We start from the raw sequence: 14040 nt of genomic DNA, 5'->3' as shown, positions 1-14040 counted from the left end.
CATTCTACCGTGTTCCTTGATGCCGCGGTCATCGTTGCCGTCCTCTCCGGCATTACTGCCCCCTTAGCTGCCAGGGCAACGTCCACACAACGCAAGCAAGCCCGGGCGTCAGAAAAACCGGGGAAATCTGCGGCGCTAGACTGTCGGACTTTCACTCCAGTAGGACTTAAAACTCCAGTTTTCTTTTTTTTCCTGATAGTAAATTGCGGGAGGAGTCACATCGGCGCCGGGATCGCATAAGAGAACGACGGACGGGTGAGCGGAGCCGCGCGTCCGTCGTACAGAATTACACAGTGGTTCTACATTACAGTACTACAGTAGTATGTAAATATGTACGCGTATATTCTTGACATGTAATTGATATGTCTCATAGTACGGCACCGAAGCCAAAGGTCACTTTGATGGAACGCACGTAGTATTCTTCAAAGTTTCCGCGCACACGGTCTTCTTCGCCCACGGGTATGCCAGTCCACTTGACTTGAAGCTTGGTTTCATGAAATTCCTGCGATTCGTGGAAAGTCATTTCGATGGTGGAATTGAAAGCCGCAGGCCAGTCTTTGAGTTTCCAGCGGAACACCAATTTCTTGTCCTTTTCACAAGACACGAGCTCGCTAATGACGTTACCGCCAAACAGCTCGAACATCTCGCTGACCTCTAATTTGGGCCCACTGTTGAAAAACTGCGCTGATCTGCTCCAGGCCAGTATGCGCTGTTTATCAAGTAGTGTTTCATACAGCTCACAGGATGGCACGTTGAATGTGGGTTCCAAATAGATTGATGTACTGTTGCCGCTTCCTTTTTGAGTGACTTTGTTGGCATTGGAGGCTGCTACAGCTGTGGCGGGGGAAGATTTTTTTTTTTCTGGCTTTGAAGCGGGCCCCCTGATCTCGCTGAGGCTGTTTTGTTGGTTGCTTCTGGTGTAGTCGGATTTCACTTGAGATTCCGGCACTTGGATGTCATTACCGTGGGTGGCCAGTAAATCTTTGCCGAATTGCTGGAAGAGCTGTCTCAATTTGGGTAATAACTCCGATCTGATCAGCGGCTTGACCTCATTCAGTTCGCTAGTTTCCTTGAAGATAGATATCTCAAACTGGTAGCTCGAGGCTTCGCTATCAAAAGCGACTTCGGGAATGTTAATGCTACCTTCGAATGGCAATGTCGATCCGTCCTTGGAATCGACATGACCCTCTATCAACAGGGTGAGTTTTAGATCAAACAAAGATATGACTTTCCCCTTACGCTGGTTGACTTCACAGTCACCTTCGATGGATGAGACAGATTTAATTTTGGCATACTTCTTATCTTTCGTTGAACCGGCCTCCACTCCGACCAGTTTCTCTTTCAAATACTCTCTGGCCCATCCAATACAGTTCTTGTCGACCCAGTGCCAATTGTTTGGATTATTAACAACCATCTTGATGTACTCTTGCTATTATGTATAATTAGTAATAACACTGAAGGAAGTAAAAGAGCCTTGTTGGTCGTCTTTTTTTTTTTATGAGGACTTTCAAAAATCTGCAATCCTTCTCGTACCTAGAATTCTCCTAATGAAAATTTTTATAAAAAAAAAAAAGCTACTATTATATAATACAACTGCTAACATGTTGATTTTCCCACTTAAAATACAATAAGCGGACATCTAGGATCCACCTTGCTTTTCCCGCGAAACCTCTATATTTTCCTTCTAGAAAATTCCATTGTGAACTGGGTAACATAATGTCCCTTTTCCATATATGTATTTTTTTTTGAATTTTGGATGTTTTTTATTTTTTTTTGGATTCTGTACTTGAATTTCTGGTCAGCTGGACTCCCTTCTATCATAATGAGAAATCTGAAAAGTTCGTCGTTGTCATCGATGGTAAACCGCCACCGAGGAAATCCAGCATCATATGCATACCACCACCTCCACTGTATTCATCAACATCTTGGGGCAACACTTGCGTAACTCCTTCGAGAAACCAGACTTTATCCTTGACTTCCGTAGCAAACCCTCGAAGTAATTTATAATATGACCTCATAATCCTCATCGCGCCTAAGTCACCTGTCATCAATAATGCAAGGAATGTTTTGTCTAGTAAGGCTGGGAATGTAAATACCCGTAGAATAAAGTCACCTTGGTTTTTTTCTCGGTGTAGTTTATCTAGATAAGCTAATGTTATCAAGTACGGTGAATCTAAGCCGACAGGGTACAAATCCGCAATGCTTTCATCAAAACATACCAATTCCGTGATTGCTCCAACGTCGGGGTTGATGACATCGCCCAAGTCGCTGAGATCAACGGATATAATGTTATGAAATTTCGACCTTTCACTTAATGGCCACACAGCGGTTAAAATCGTTGCTGCTCCTTTAACATGGAAGATCCAAGCGCTTGGCGACATGCTGTTCAGACTTTGGTTGCCTACTGTACCACCGCCGCTAGCATTTGCCAGGGAGTCCATAATTAATATTAAGGCACTGGCAACTAGTGCATCGGTGTTACTCTCAGAAATATCCAGGACAGCCTCTCTTAATAGTCTTAAGGCATCTAAACGATGAGATGAAACGTATTGTTCTAGTCCTGTTTCAGTCCTTGAAAGATGTGTAGCACTGAATGCCAACAAAGCATGCATTAGAAATGGATAGTCAAAGGCCAATTCTGGTATATAGTCTCTCCATATTTCGGGTCCAGAAACTTTTGCCGCTGTGATTGTGGGCCAGACTTTTTTACAATAGTGATAGAATAATTTCATGTCTATCAGGTTCAGATTGCCCTTGGTGGAAAGATCTAGAAGCTTGACGATACTACTAGTGCCAACGGAAATGGAATTCCGGTCCTCGTCATTAATTTTTGAAGACAGACCTTGCTGTGAGTTTTGATCTTCATTCCCTGCTTGTGATGTCTGTATACCCATTGTTGCACCGTTGTTCTCCAAGGCCACTTTTGTCAAATTTCCTAGGGAACCCATGGAACGTTGCATTCCTTGTCTGCCGCCCAGTACCACATTGGGTGTCGACGGAGAGAGGTTACCATCGCCGCTTATGTTTCTTTCAATTATTGAAATAGGCGCTATTGTTGAAACTGCACTAGGCCCTTGTGATTCCATCATATTGCTCCGTCCTCTTTGTCCGTCACTCGATGGTATTGGGCTTTTCGTGTCGGACAGTTCGCCATCATTTCCTTTAACAGAGGCTGCTGCCCGTTCATGATGCTCTTGCATATTAGCCAGCGCTTCCTCTGCGTTGCTAACCTTTGCAGCTCTTGAATTACCGTTATTCATCGGCAATTTTATGCCCAACAATTCCTGAAAATCATAAGAAACACCGCCAATACCCGCTGTTGGAAATGTGCTTAGAGATTTCAAACTTAGCCCCATCTTGCTTAACTGGGATAATGCATCAGCTTGTAGTGTAGCAGCGTCGCTGTTTAAAGTTGTTTCACCCGTGTGCGGTTGCAAAGGCTCTCCCTTTACTTTCTTGCTCCTTTCCTCCCGAATAGCTCCTTCCTGGTCATTAGGTTGCTGCTCCTGCTGAAGTAGGACTTGCTGCTGCTGCTGTTGTAGAAATTGTTGTTGATATTGCTGAAGTTGTTCCTGTTGTTGTTGTTGGACTTGTTGATGTTGTTCTTGACGTAGTTGTTGATATTGTTGCAACTGGACTTGCTGATGCTGTTGCAGTTGCAGCTGTTGGTGTAATTGATACTGCAGCTGCTGTTGAGTGTAGTTTTGACTTGAAGGAATTCTATTGCATAGTAACATTCCACTTAAACTGTTTGATAAACTCATTCCTGTTGATTGTAATGCAGGACTACCCGCGAGATCAAACGAACCATACCTTTCATTTGGAGTTCCACTTCCTGGTTGCGCTTGTGGCTGCGGTTGAGGTTGGGGCTGCTGCTGCTGCTGAGGCTGCTGTTGAAAAGGGCCCATATTTCCAGAAGGCAACGGTGGTAGAAGTAACCCATCAATACCTGAGGTTAACCTTTCAGGTGAACCAAAACCAATAGTGCCACTTTGAGAAAAAAAATTATTCATCATATCTTTCTTATTGATGGTACTCTGCAGACCCATACTTAAAGGAGTCATGTTGTTTTTATCTTCTATAGGGGCAGATGACTTTTCTTCACTCTCACTTTTGGTTGTAGATGCACTGGATGGAAACGAATCATTCGATGATTCCGAAGCCTTCACTGCTGACGAGACGTCATTAAAAGGTGTCTGCTCCTTCTTGACCACATCTGGCAAATCGATTGAAGACTCGGGCTCGACGCTGCCATCAGCCTTTCTAGTAACATACTTTACCACAGTTGCACCCCTGCCTTTTCGCAAATGGATTGGAGTATATAGGCACTCCAACTTCATATTGGTACACTTCTTGCAGGCTGGTTTACCTTCATCGCATTTTACTCTTCTTCTTTTACAGTTGTCGCACCCATTTTTTGACTTGTTATGAAATTTACGTTTACCTGTCGATGTCGTACTTACCTTCTTACCATCCACTTCGATCAATTCGATGACTTTCTCCCTTCTTCTAGGCTTCGTCACTGCCTTCCTGTGGTTGTGTATACTGACTTCGCTCATGCTTCAAACCAAAAATCGTGATGTTACACCTTTATTCGATATTATGCGTCGATTCGAATTTTCTATATGAGATCAAATTGAAAACGCCAGCTCCTGTAACCTCAAGAACTCGCTAATTTAGTTGTGTTAAAAAAAAACGCTAATAGAAAGGAAAGTTTACGCTACTGAAGGCTGAAAGAAAAAAAAAAACTGACCTTAATAGAGGAACGCCCACCTTCTATATCGCGACTTTCAGGTAACTTGTACCTACTATTGCTGCCAGGACGACGCATATATAGATTTCCACAAGCACGTCCTCTGAAAACAATAGGATAATATTCGTTGGGTGAAAATTTGACGCGACCCGGCTAAGGTGCGCTCGTTTAGGGATAAAATAGCTTGGGAAAAAACCTTATTTAACCTGCCACATATAGACGGTAAAACACAGCCACTATAATACATATTAACCCTGGGGATCATGTCTAGAAACAGGCTTAGTAGGAAACACAATTGAATTCACGGAATACTCTCCGCATTCTTTTTTTACTGCCGCCTCACCAAAATGTAACGCTAGCGTTAACCTTTTTCCCTTAACAGGGTTCCTGCTCGTTTACGAACAAAGACAATAGCTTGTAGGGACCTGCTTCCGCATCTGGGCAAGAAAACCACTCAACGAAGTTCTATTGGCATACGCGTTATTACGTATTAGGCCACCTCGCACATCAAATGTAGATGGGGAATGCTTATCAATTACTTAGAGATTTAGCGCTCAAACTCAAACAACGACATAGCTTGAAAAATATAATTAGATTTATATAGATTTATTAGTTTACATGCAGATACAGAAATCTTGTCAAAAATTACGTGAAAATCAATGACCGTGTGGATCTTCTCTTGGTGGCTCTGGATCCACTGTAATCATTGTGTCAATTCTTAAGATCGCTACACAGGCTTCCAATGCTGATTTTAAGGATTTAACTTTGCTGACGGTAGGCTCAAGAACACCAGCATGAATTTCATCTACAATTTTACCCCGAATCAAATCCAGGCCGTAGTTTCTATAACCTCTCCTCTTGATGTCTTCTGGTTTGGCCATTTGACTCGCAGCATGGTAAGACCTCAATTTCGCAACTAATTCACTGGAATCCTTGGCAGCGTTGACTGCTAAGGTTTTTGGAATGATCAATAATGCAGCTGCAAACTCAGCAATAGCTAATTGTTCACGAGATCCAACTGTAGTGGCAAAATTGTCTAGGTAAATGTTCAAGGCCGCTTCAACACAACCTCCACCCGGCACAACATTTCCACTTTCAAGCGTTCTCTTAACAACAGAGAGAGAATCATGTAGAGAACGTTCCATTTCATCTAGGGAATAATCGTTGGCACCTCTTAAAACGATTGAAGAAGAAGAATGCTTAGACGTGCCCTTGATTAGGATACATTCATCATCAGAGAATTTAGCTTGAACAACTTCATCACAAAGGCCCAGATAACTGCTCTCGAAAGTTTCCTCACCTTCCAAGTTAGACATTGAACCCACTAAAGTGGCACCTGTAGCACGTGCAATTCTTCTCAGGTCTTCCTTCTTACAACGTCTTACAGCCATGATTTTAGCCTCAACAAATTTTTTTAAGCACAAATCATCAATACCTTTAGTAGTCAATACAACTTGAGCGCCAGCATCAACGATTTTTTTTACTCTTTCCAAAACAATACCAGCTTCACGATTGCGGATTTGCTCTAGTTGTTCCGGATCATCAATGTTGATTTGTACGCCCATTGCCATACGAGCTTTCTGCAAGTTCAAATCCAAACATGCAATTTTGACATTACCACCGGCAATACGTTTAGGCATTGCCTGAGAGGCAACTGTACAATTTAAAGCATAACCTGGTACCAATACTGATTCAGTGGCAGACTTACCATGTGCTTTCAAAACGTTGACAGCCTTTACGGGATATTTGATTTCACCTTTAGAATTTTGTGTCTTAACAGCTAAAAGGGCATCTACAACCATATTGCTGAAAAATTCGGAATCAGAACCAATGATCTTGGAAGACATACTGGTCCTAGCAATATTGATTAGGGTCTCTTTTCCAAGAGTATCAACGCTCGTGGAAAGAACTTCATTTATAAACCGAATGGCCTCTCTCAATGCGACCCTGAAACCTGTTATGATGGTGGTTGGGTGAATCTTATTCTTCACTAATTCGTTAGCTCTTTTCAACAACTCGGAAGCAATAATAACAACACTGGTAGTACCATCACCGATTTCTCTATCTTGTTGTTGAGCCAACTCCACTAAAATTTTTCCCGCTGGATGTTGAACATCTAACAAAGATAAAATAGTGGCACCATCATTGGTAACAGTGAAATCACCAATGTCATCAACAAGCATTTTATCCAATCCAACAGGACCTAAAGATGACTTGACGACATTTGCCACAGCCATAGTGGCTAGAACGTTTTGATTACGAATATCATCACCACTTATTTTTTCACCTCCTAGAAACAAAGTATCTGAGCGCGAATTATTAAATAATTGAGACATCGCTAAATTATTACAGATATGAAACTTTGAATCGATTGTTGTCGTTCTTTTGCTCGCCCTTTGTCAGTAGTTTATCTTATTAAGTTATTAAGTTATTTAGTCTTCATGATATTACCACCACATGTCGTTTTTTTTTTCTCAATTCTTTGCCACTTGAGACGAGCGAGATCTTTCGGCAAGTGGTGAAAAAAATCAGAAAATAAATCGGGATTATTTCAGCAGTTCCAGTGAAGACCAACAAAAAAAATTAATATATCCTTGCTTTTGGAAAATGTAATTGAGTAGTTTTAATTCGTGTTTATTATATTCTTTTATTATATTCTTTTATTAAGGCTATTCTACAGCCACATACAACTTTATAAATTACTACATTGAGTTTTATTCCTCTTCTGAGGAAGATTCTTCATCGGCGTTCTGTAGCCATTCGACCCATTTAACCGTCAATTTCTTGACTTCATCATAACGAGGATCAGCAGAAACATTGCTCCACCATTTATAGATCAAATCCTCTTCAATGATGTCATTATCGTATAGAGAAACCAGCGCACTGAATAGAATTAAATCCGGTTTGTCAAAACTTTGTTCTACAATTTTCTCCATTATGATGTTCATCAAATCAACGTACTCTTCTTCATCGAAGGCTTGTCTCTTAAATAGCAGCCCCCACTGGCTGAACACTTTGGCCACAGCATCTTTTGGACCTAATGTTTGGGTTGCAATGAAATGGTAAACTCTTTTCAATAATGCAGTTATTGTTGCTATTCTCACTTCATGGTATGTAACGTTCATACTCATTCTCAATGTATTTAATTCTAATAAGGCCGTGTCAAGATCATGGTTATTTTCCATAGCACGTTCCACTGTGGCAATACCTTCTTTTTCGAAATCTTCCTCCTCGAATTCTGAATCAATTTCTTCCCTGTCTGTATATACACTATTGACAGACATCGTTCTCTTTTTCTTTGTTTTTTTAGTGGTGGAAGAAATGGAATCATCACTTAGATATAACTCATCTAATTGGTTACTCAAAGTGTTTACTTCCCTATAGGTTTCGGTGGAGCTATCTTCATCGTCAGAAATCTCACTTTCATAGATGTAGCCAACACCCTTTTCTCCAACTACAGAGATGGCTAATACTTGATCATCGCTGTCTTCAGGCTCCTCATCATCATCATTTCCATACATACTTGAGAGTGTGCTTTTTAATGGAATTGCAGATATTTTGGTGTTTCTATCTAAATTCATGTTATCACCAATTTTCACATTAAAACCAATTATACAACCATCGTTTAGGCGTACGTCGGTCCCTAACGTAGCGTTGGAGGCGATTAACGAATGATCAATGATACTGTTGTTCTCAATGATGCAATTATCCCAAATAAAACTATTCTTAATTCTAATGTTTTCACCAATTTGACAGTTTCTACCAATTACCGAATTTTCGATTTTAGTACCTTCTCCGATTTTAGTTCCTGACCCTATAGCGGTACACTTACCAATTTTACAGGATTGCGCTAAAACAACATCCTTTTCTTTATATATGTGTCTCGATTCGTAGGAGTATGTTTGGTCGTCTTGTATGTTAGAATCCAAGACCAATGGATAACACCATCTTCCTAAGAAATCTTGAGAAATAGTATCATATGTCTGCCAACTTTCAACTCTTACGGCATACTCATCTGTTAAGTAGGCATAGATATGTTTTCCCAAGATATCACTCGAGATGACACCTTTGACGAAGTCTGCTCTTAGTGATTGATAGTCGAAGTTCTCCTGAAAAATCAAAGGAACGTGGGAGGTGCAAATATCGATCCTACAATCAATCAAGTCATTTCTTATGACAAATTCATCCACATTATCCAACAATTCTGGGTCAATTTGAATGGATGTCTTTTCTCTAGAGCTTTGTAGTGGTAGATCTTGGTAATAAATACATCTATTGGTAGATTTATCTAAGACAAATGCAGCAGGTTCAATGGTTCTTGTTTTTGGATAAGTATTGGCTTTGCTCAGGCACATTGTCGAGATATGATCTTTGTCCTGTGAATGCATTTTTTTATGGAACTCCAGCATTTTGCTGAAGTCGATGTTCGTCACCACGTCACCACTGACTAAAATAAAATCACCAGTAATAATTCCTCTATTATCTAGATCTCTCATGACATCACCGGTACATCTGGCTTCGGGAGACATAATTGTAGTAATTTTGAATGGAGACCAAGGTAAGTTCCATTTAGACTTTTCGATATAGTCATTGATTTGGTTGGCATGAGAAGAGCAAATTAAAAAAACTTCATGAACGCCAGCTTTAGCCAAAAACTCCAAAGTGTATTCAATGAGTGGTACATTAGCCAGTGGTAACAAACATCTGGGTTTGACAGCTGTCAGCGGCATAAACCTGGTTTCGTAAGAATCCGTCAAGACGACGGCTTGCAGACGATCTTCAACATCCATGTCAGAGTTCTTTCCATGGATGTTTTGCCCAGTCTTTTTTTGTCCCTTCTTTGCAGCCATCTTTTCTCGTATAAGTGGACTCTATTCAGCTCTTAACAAAGAATAGATTTTGAGATTTTGAAAAAATGTTCTTCTATAACTAGTGCCACTAGATGGACCGGACCATGCATCAACTTAAACTGCTTTCAACTAACTCTTCGCAGGATTATTCTGAAAAAAATATCGAAGACCATAGAGTCTGACTAACTCATATCATACGGGAAACCTTAAAAAAGATCAATAAAAAAGAGAAAGTGCTCGAGGTGGGGTTTGAACCCACGACGGTCGCGTTGCTTTGTAAGGCCTGTTTGAAAGGTCTTTGGCACAGAAACTTCGGAGAACCGAATGTTGCTATAAGCACGAAGCTCTAACCACTGAGCTACACGAGCATTTTCGAAAGGGATGTAAATTAAGATGAATTTATACCGTAGATATTTTAAATGCTCTATCAATAGCAGTGGATCTTTTTTATATTATGGAAGATATGTATATACAACACACCGATTGGCCATATTGAATACGCACAATATAGTAGATTCTCCCAGGAATTTACAGTAAGTTCAGTGGGACGATTCAAATCCTATATATTTATATATATGTATTCCAAGTCAGTGTTCAATCAATTTTTTATTCTTAAAATTCGTTACAAAAACTGCGAGAACATCAACATAGATGTAAATATATACACAGTAGATGTTGGTATTCTGTCGAAATGTTTCAGAGTATCAAAATAGTTACTTGTGAGCACAATTATAAACATAAACGATTGTATACTTTAGCGTTGGAACAGCAACAAACTAACCTCCAATGATTGCTAGTACAACAGATTGAGATTGTATATTGGTGTTACTAGAGCATTATCACACACGGTATTTAAGAAGTGACATGAATTGCAAGACCGGCAAGGCCGATTTCTTCATAGTACTCTATGCAAGTCGAAAGTCAAAAATTGATAATGTAATGGGATCAATGAAAGACAACATATAAAACGAAGGTAGGAAGGTTTATAACATTATGTAACATTGTTGGTTTCCTTCTGTGGATATTCAAATCCGTGAGGGAAACCTCTAACATAACCTATACACCTAATACTTTTAAAACTTTTATCAAAAATGGAATGCCAGAAATTGTTCCCAAATTCAACTGGTCATCATAATGGTATTGATATGTTCTATATGTGAAGCCTAAGAGTAATTACACAGTTCTTGCAGCGTAGCTGAGAGGAGATGTAACTTTCCGCCTAAGATATTGATCTTTTGATAAGCAGAACAATTAGTTATCGCATATCAATTCTATCAGGAAGCAGCAGCACAAACATTTTAAGCAGCTATTCATGCAGCTTTCTTCCTTTTGTTGGCCCTGTTGAACGTAGACCGGTTGTTGCTGAGGGTAGCCCTGTTGTGATGGGCCTTGTTGGTAATAGCCTTGCTGTGGTGGGCCTTGTTGGTAATAACCCTGTTGTGGAGGACCTTGTTGGTAGTAACCCTGTTGTTGGCTCATCGTTTTTGAATCTACCGGCCTGTGTCAGGGAGAGGACCTCTTTTTTTGCCTGTATTTATTTTTTGCTTTGGCAGTTTAGTTTATATAATGTTGCAGTTCCGCCCATTGGCCTCGAGGGAAAAACAGCAGAAGGCAAAGTAAAAGTAAACAGACAATTAGCGCGCAGAAAAATTCGTACAACTGCAATCAAATTTTCTGGTTTTTGGCCTTCCATTTTCTCTTGGGTCGCTTAGCCACACATTTTCAGAAGAAAAAAATGACGTGGTTCCGAACCATTAATTATGTTTCGAATAGTAAACAGACAGGCGAATAAGGCAATAAAAAAGACTATTATAATTAGAGGAAAGAGGATAGAATTATGTTAATTGATTTGGACTAAACTAAAAGTAGACTAGTAGATGGTAGCTTGGTTTGCGTGCCTGATCAGTCTTTATAACTTTTGTGATCAGGATCGTCTTTATACGATGATTGGTTTTTCTTTTGGGGTAGAGAATCTACAGAATCTTCTATGAATTCATAAAATCTATCAGCGTAGTCTCTTGGAGGTATGGCACTAACCAATTTGGTATCATGGCGCAAGCTCCTCCAAAAGGTTTCTAATTTCTTCAGGACGGAATAATTTGTTAAAAAATCGATTATTCCCACGTAGTAGATCAAATTCACGTCATTGTTGAATTGATCAGAGGCGCGAATTCCACCTTCAAACTCTCTGAAAAAATGTCGTACCACCGTACCCGCTCCAGATCTCATGGGCGCTTGTGCCTGTGGTTGCTCCTCAATGGATGCTGTATCAGCCAGTTGTAAATCATCTTCTTTGGCTTTAGTGATGTCGTGGACTCCAATTAACAGAGAATAATCCATTGTATTCAACTTGGCCAACAGTTCTACATCTTTTTTCAGTTGGGTCAAGAAGGTTTTTTTTTTCAATGGGCCGAATTTAATTTTTTGACCTTCCTGGAGCCAGTTCAAGTCTTTCATCACAGGTCTATAGGACCTGTCTTTTGCCAATCTTTCTTTATCCAATTTGGTAAAACGACCCCATGTGGATCCCTTCAAATCATAAGTGATATGAATGTCTAAATGTGGAGGGAATAGATTATTCATGACTAAGAAGTAGATTTTCCGATGTTTGATTTTATTTTGAAATGATATGGGCATTTTCACTCTATGCAACCCATAAAATTGGCAAATTAGAGTGTTTGGGTTATCCTTTACATGATTATAGTATTCTTGAATATGCTTTCTCAAATGAATATGCTCAGAATGATGAATTGTCTTGATAATGTATTTGTAATCTCTTGAATAGTAGAAAAAGGAACCACTCTTCCCGGGCGAGTTCAATTCGCTCAAAATGTATTTTGAGGTTAACGAAACTAAATAATCGGCAGGATCTAGGCCAAATAATGCACGTAACTCTCTGAAAACTTCCGGACAATAATCTTTGAATTTGAAGGCATATTGGGAAGAGGGAGTCAACTCATTGCCATGGTAGTCGAAAGCCAATTTTTTTGTGAATCTAAAATCCGCCGGGGTCAGAGGTTTCATTATGCCAGAACAACGTGACACGGCAACGCGGATACCAGTAAGCATATTATACGCTATTATGAAGTTGACGTGACCTTCACTGACTTTATTACCGATCAAAACACGGTCGTCATCCACTAGAAAAGTCTTCCTTTTCCTTTTCATTTCTCTTTTGTGCAATAGGGACTGTCTCATTTTTTTAATCTCTGCCGTAGCGGATTCTGATCTTTTCAAACCCGTGTTTGTAGTAGTAGTAGTAGTGGTGGTGGTGGCGTTAGCAGTTACGGTGTGATTATGATTATTGCTATGAGTGTGTTGGTAGTAATGATCGTTTTCAGGGGGCAAAGAAGTGGTCGACTTAGATATCATATGATATTGCTTGGACTTTTGGGAGGGCTGTGGAAGGGGGTGAAGGGGCAGCGAAGTCATTGAATGGTTGATTCTAGTGGCGGAGTTCGGCTTCATGCTGGTATTTGCGTTGGCCAATTTCATTACATCTGTATCATCCATAGGTAGTATCTGGGAGTGCTTAGAAGCGTGGAAGGGAATATTGGGCAAGTTCGAATCCTGAGTGTTTCTTCTTTGCTTAATTGTCGTGGACGTCGCTGTCACCGCAGATATCCTGGAAGACCGCCTTGAAACACGCTTGTTTAGAAGAATGTGATCATCATTCAAGTCTTGGATGTACGAATCGGTTTGAACAAGACTGGAATTGTCTAAGCAACCGTTCGACTCCTTATCTTCGGGGAAACTATACTTCTGGATTTCCTTGCCGTTATTATAATTACTAATACTATGATTTGGTTTTGGTGAAGTCAACGTGTTTGGACGGTCATCATCCGTATTGTTGTTACTGTTATTACGTAAAGGATCAATTGATATTGAGTAGTTTCTTTTCACCAGCCTCGAATTGTTTATCGTCGGATTCAACTCTTCAATAGAGGTCGGAGTTGAGGATTCACCATCAGACAAACGAGGACTTTCCATGTTTGACTCTGAATTCGACGAAGAATGGTAGCTAGTATGGTTGTTATGATCTTTAGTTACTCGATGGTTCGAGTTCGAATTCGGCACCGAAAGGTCTTGATGTCGCTCAATCTCTGCAGAGTGCGATAACGATGGCTTCTGTTCTGTTTTGCGACTGGCAGAAGTTATCAGATGTAGCGGCACAACAGGAGTAGGCTGTGATCGCAAGACTGACATGAGTTGGAAAGTATTCGTAGGAAAATAGCGATATATGGTGACAGTCTCAGTTGCGTAAACAGACTCTGTACCTTTTTGCTTGTGCTTATGATTGTGCTAGTTCTTGTTTTTGCTTTTGTTTTTGTTCTTGTTTTTCTTCATTTCTCCTCCGTATTTGCTTGTTGTCACGCTTTTGTTATGTCTACGTTTATCTTTTCCTTCTGTTCCATTTCCCATTCATTCCTTTTTTTT

The 14040-nt window shown here is 40.2% G+C and overlaps 5 protein-coding genes and 1 non-coding gene across 6 annotated transcripts; all 6 read right to left on the bottom strand.

Annotated features, from left to right (window-relative positions):
• Positions 1-367: 367 nt before the first annotated feature.
• On the bottom strand, positions 368-1414 carry AHA1 (Aha1p; the record flags this gene model as incomplete). Its single annotated transcript, XM_056226991.1, has 1 exon — positions 368-1414. The coding sequence occupies one exon, from the start codon at positions 1412-1414 to the stop codon at positions 368-370; it is 1047 nt and encodes a 348-aa protein (XP_056086857.1).
• A 403-nt stretch (positions 1415-1817) lies between these two features.
• UPC2 (Upc2p) lies at positions 1818-4559 on the bottom strand (the record flags this gene model as incomplete). The annotated part of the gene is made up of 1 exon (XM_056226990.1): positions 1818-4559. One exon carries the CDS (start codon positions 4557-4559, stop codon positions 1818-1820), a length of 2742 nt encoding a protein of 913 aa, XP_056086856.1.
• Positions 4560-5409: 850 nt separating this feature from the next.
• On the bottom strand, positions 5410-7089 carry TCP1 (chaperonin-containing T-complex alpha subunit TCP1; the record flags this gene model as incomplete). The annotated part of the gene is made up of 1 exon (XM_056226989.1): positions 5410-7089. One exon carries the CDS (start codon positions 7087-7089, stop codon positions 5410-5412), a length of 1680 nt encoding a protein of 559 aa, XP_056086855.1.
• A 378-nt stretch (positions 7090-7467) lies between these two features.
• GCD6 (translation initiation factor eIF2B catalytic subunit epsilon) lies at positions 7468-9603 on the bottom strand (the record flags this gene model as incomplete). The annotated part of the gene is made up of 1 exon (XM_056226988.1): positions 7468-9603. The coding sequence occupies one exon, from the start codon at positions 9601-9603 to the stop codon at positions 7468-7470; it is 2136 nt and encodes a 711-aa protein (XP_056086854.1).
• A 234-nt stretch (positions 9604-9837) lies between these two features.
• On the bottom strand, positions 9838-9971 carry Skdi_4.trna14I. Its single transcript has 2 exons — positions 9935-9971; positions 9838-9873 (listed from the first exon to the last, which is right to left on the bottom strand). It is a non-coding gene; the product is annotated as a tRNA-Ile (tRNA).
• Positions 9972-11505: 1534 nt separating this feature from the next.
• On the bottom strand, positions 11506-13809 carry MSS4 (1-phosphatidylinositol-4-phosphate 5-kinase; the record flags this gene model as incomplete). The annotated part of the gene is made up of 1 exon (XM_056226987.1): positions 11506-13809. The coding sequence occupies one exon, from the start codon at positions 13807-13809 to the stop codon at positions 11506-11508; it is 2304 nt and encodes a 767-aa protein (XP_056086853.1).
• Positions 13810-14040: the final 231 nt, after the last annotated feature.

Source organism: Saccharomyces kudriavzevii, assembly GCF_947243775.1.
Source record: "Saccharomyces kudriavzevii IFO 1802 strain IFO1802 genome assembly, chromosome: 4".
NCBI lineage: Eukaryota > Fungi > Ascomycota > Saccharomycetes > Saccharomycetales > Saccharomycetaceae > Saccharomyces > Saccharomyces kudriavzevii.
This window is presented reverse-complemented; position numbering and strand designations above follow the sequence as displayed.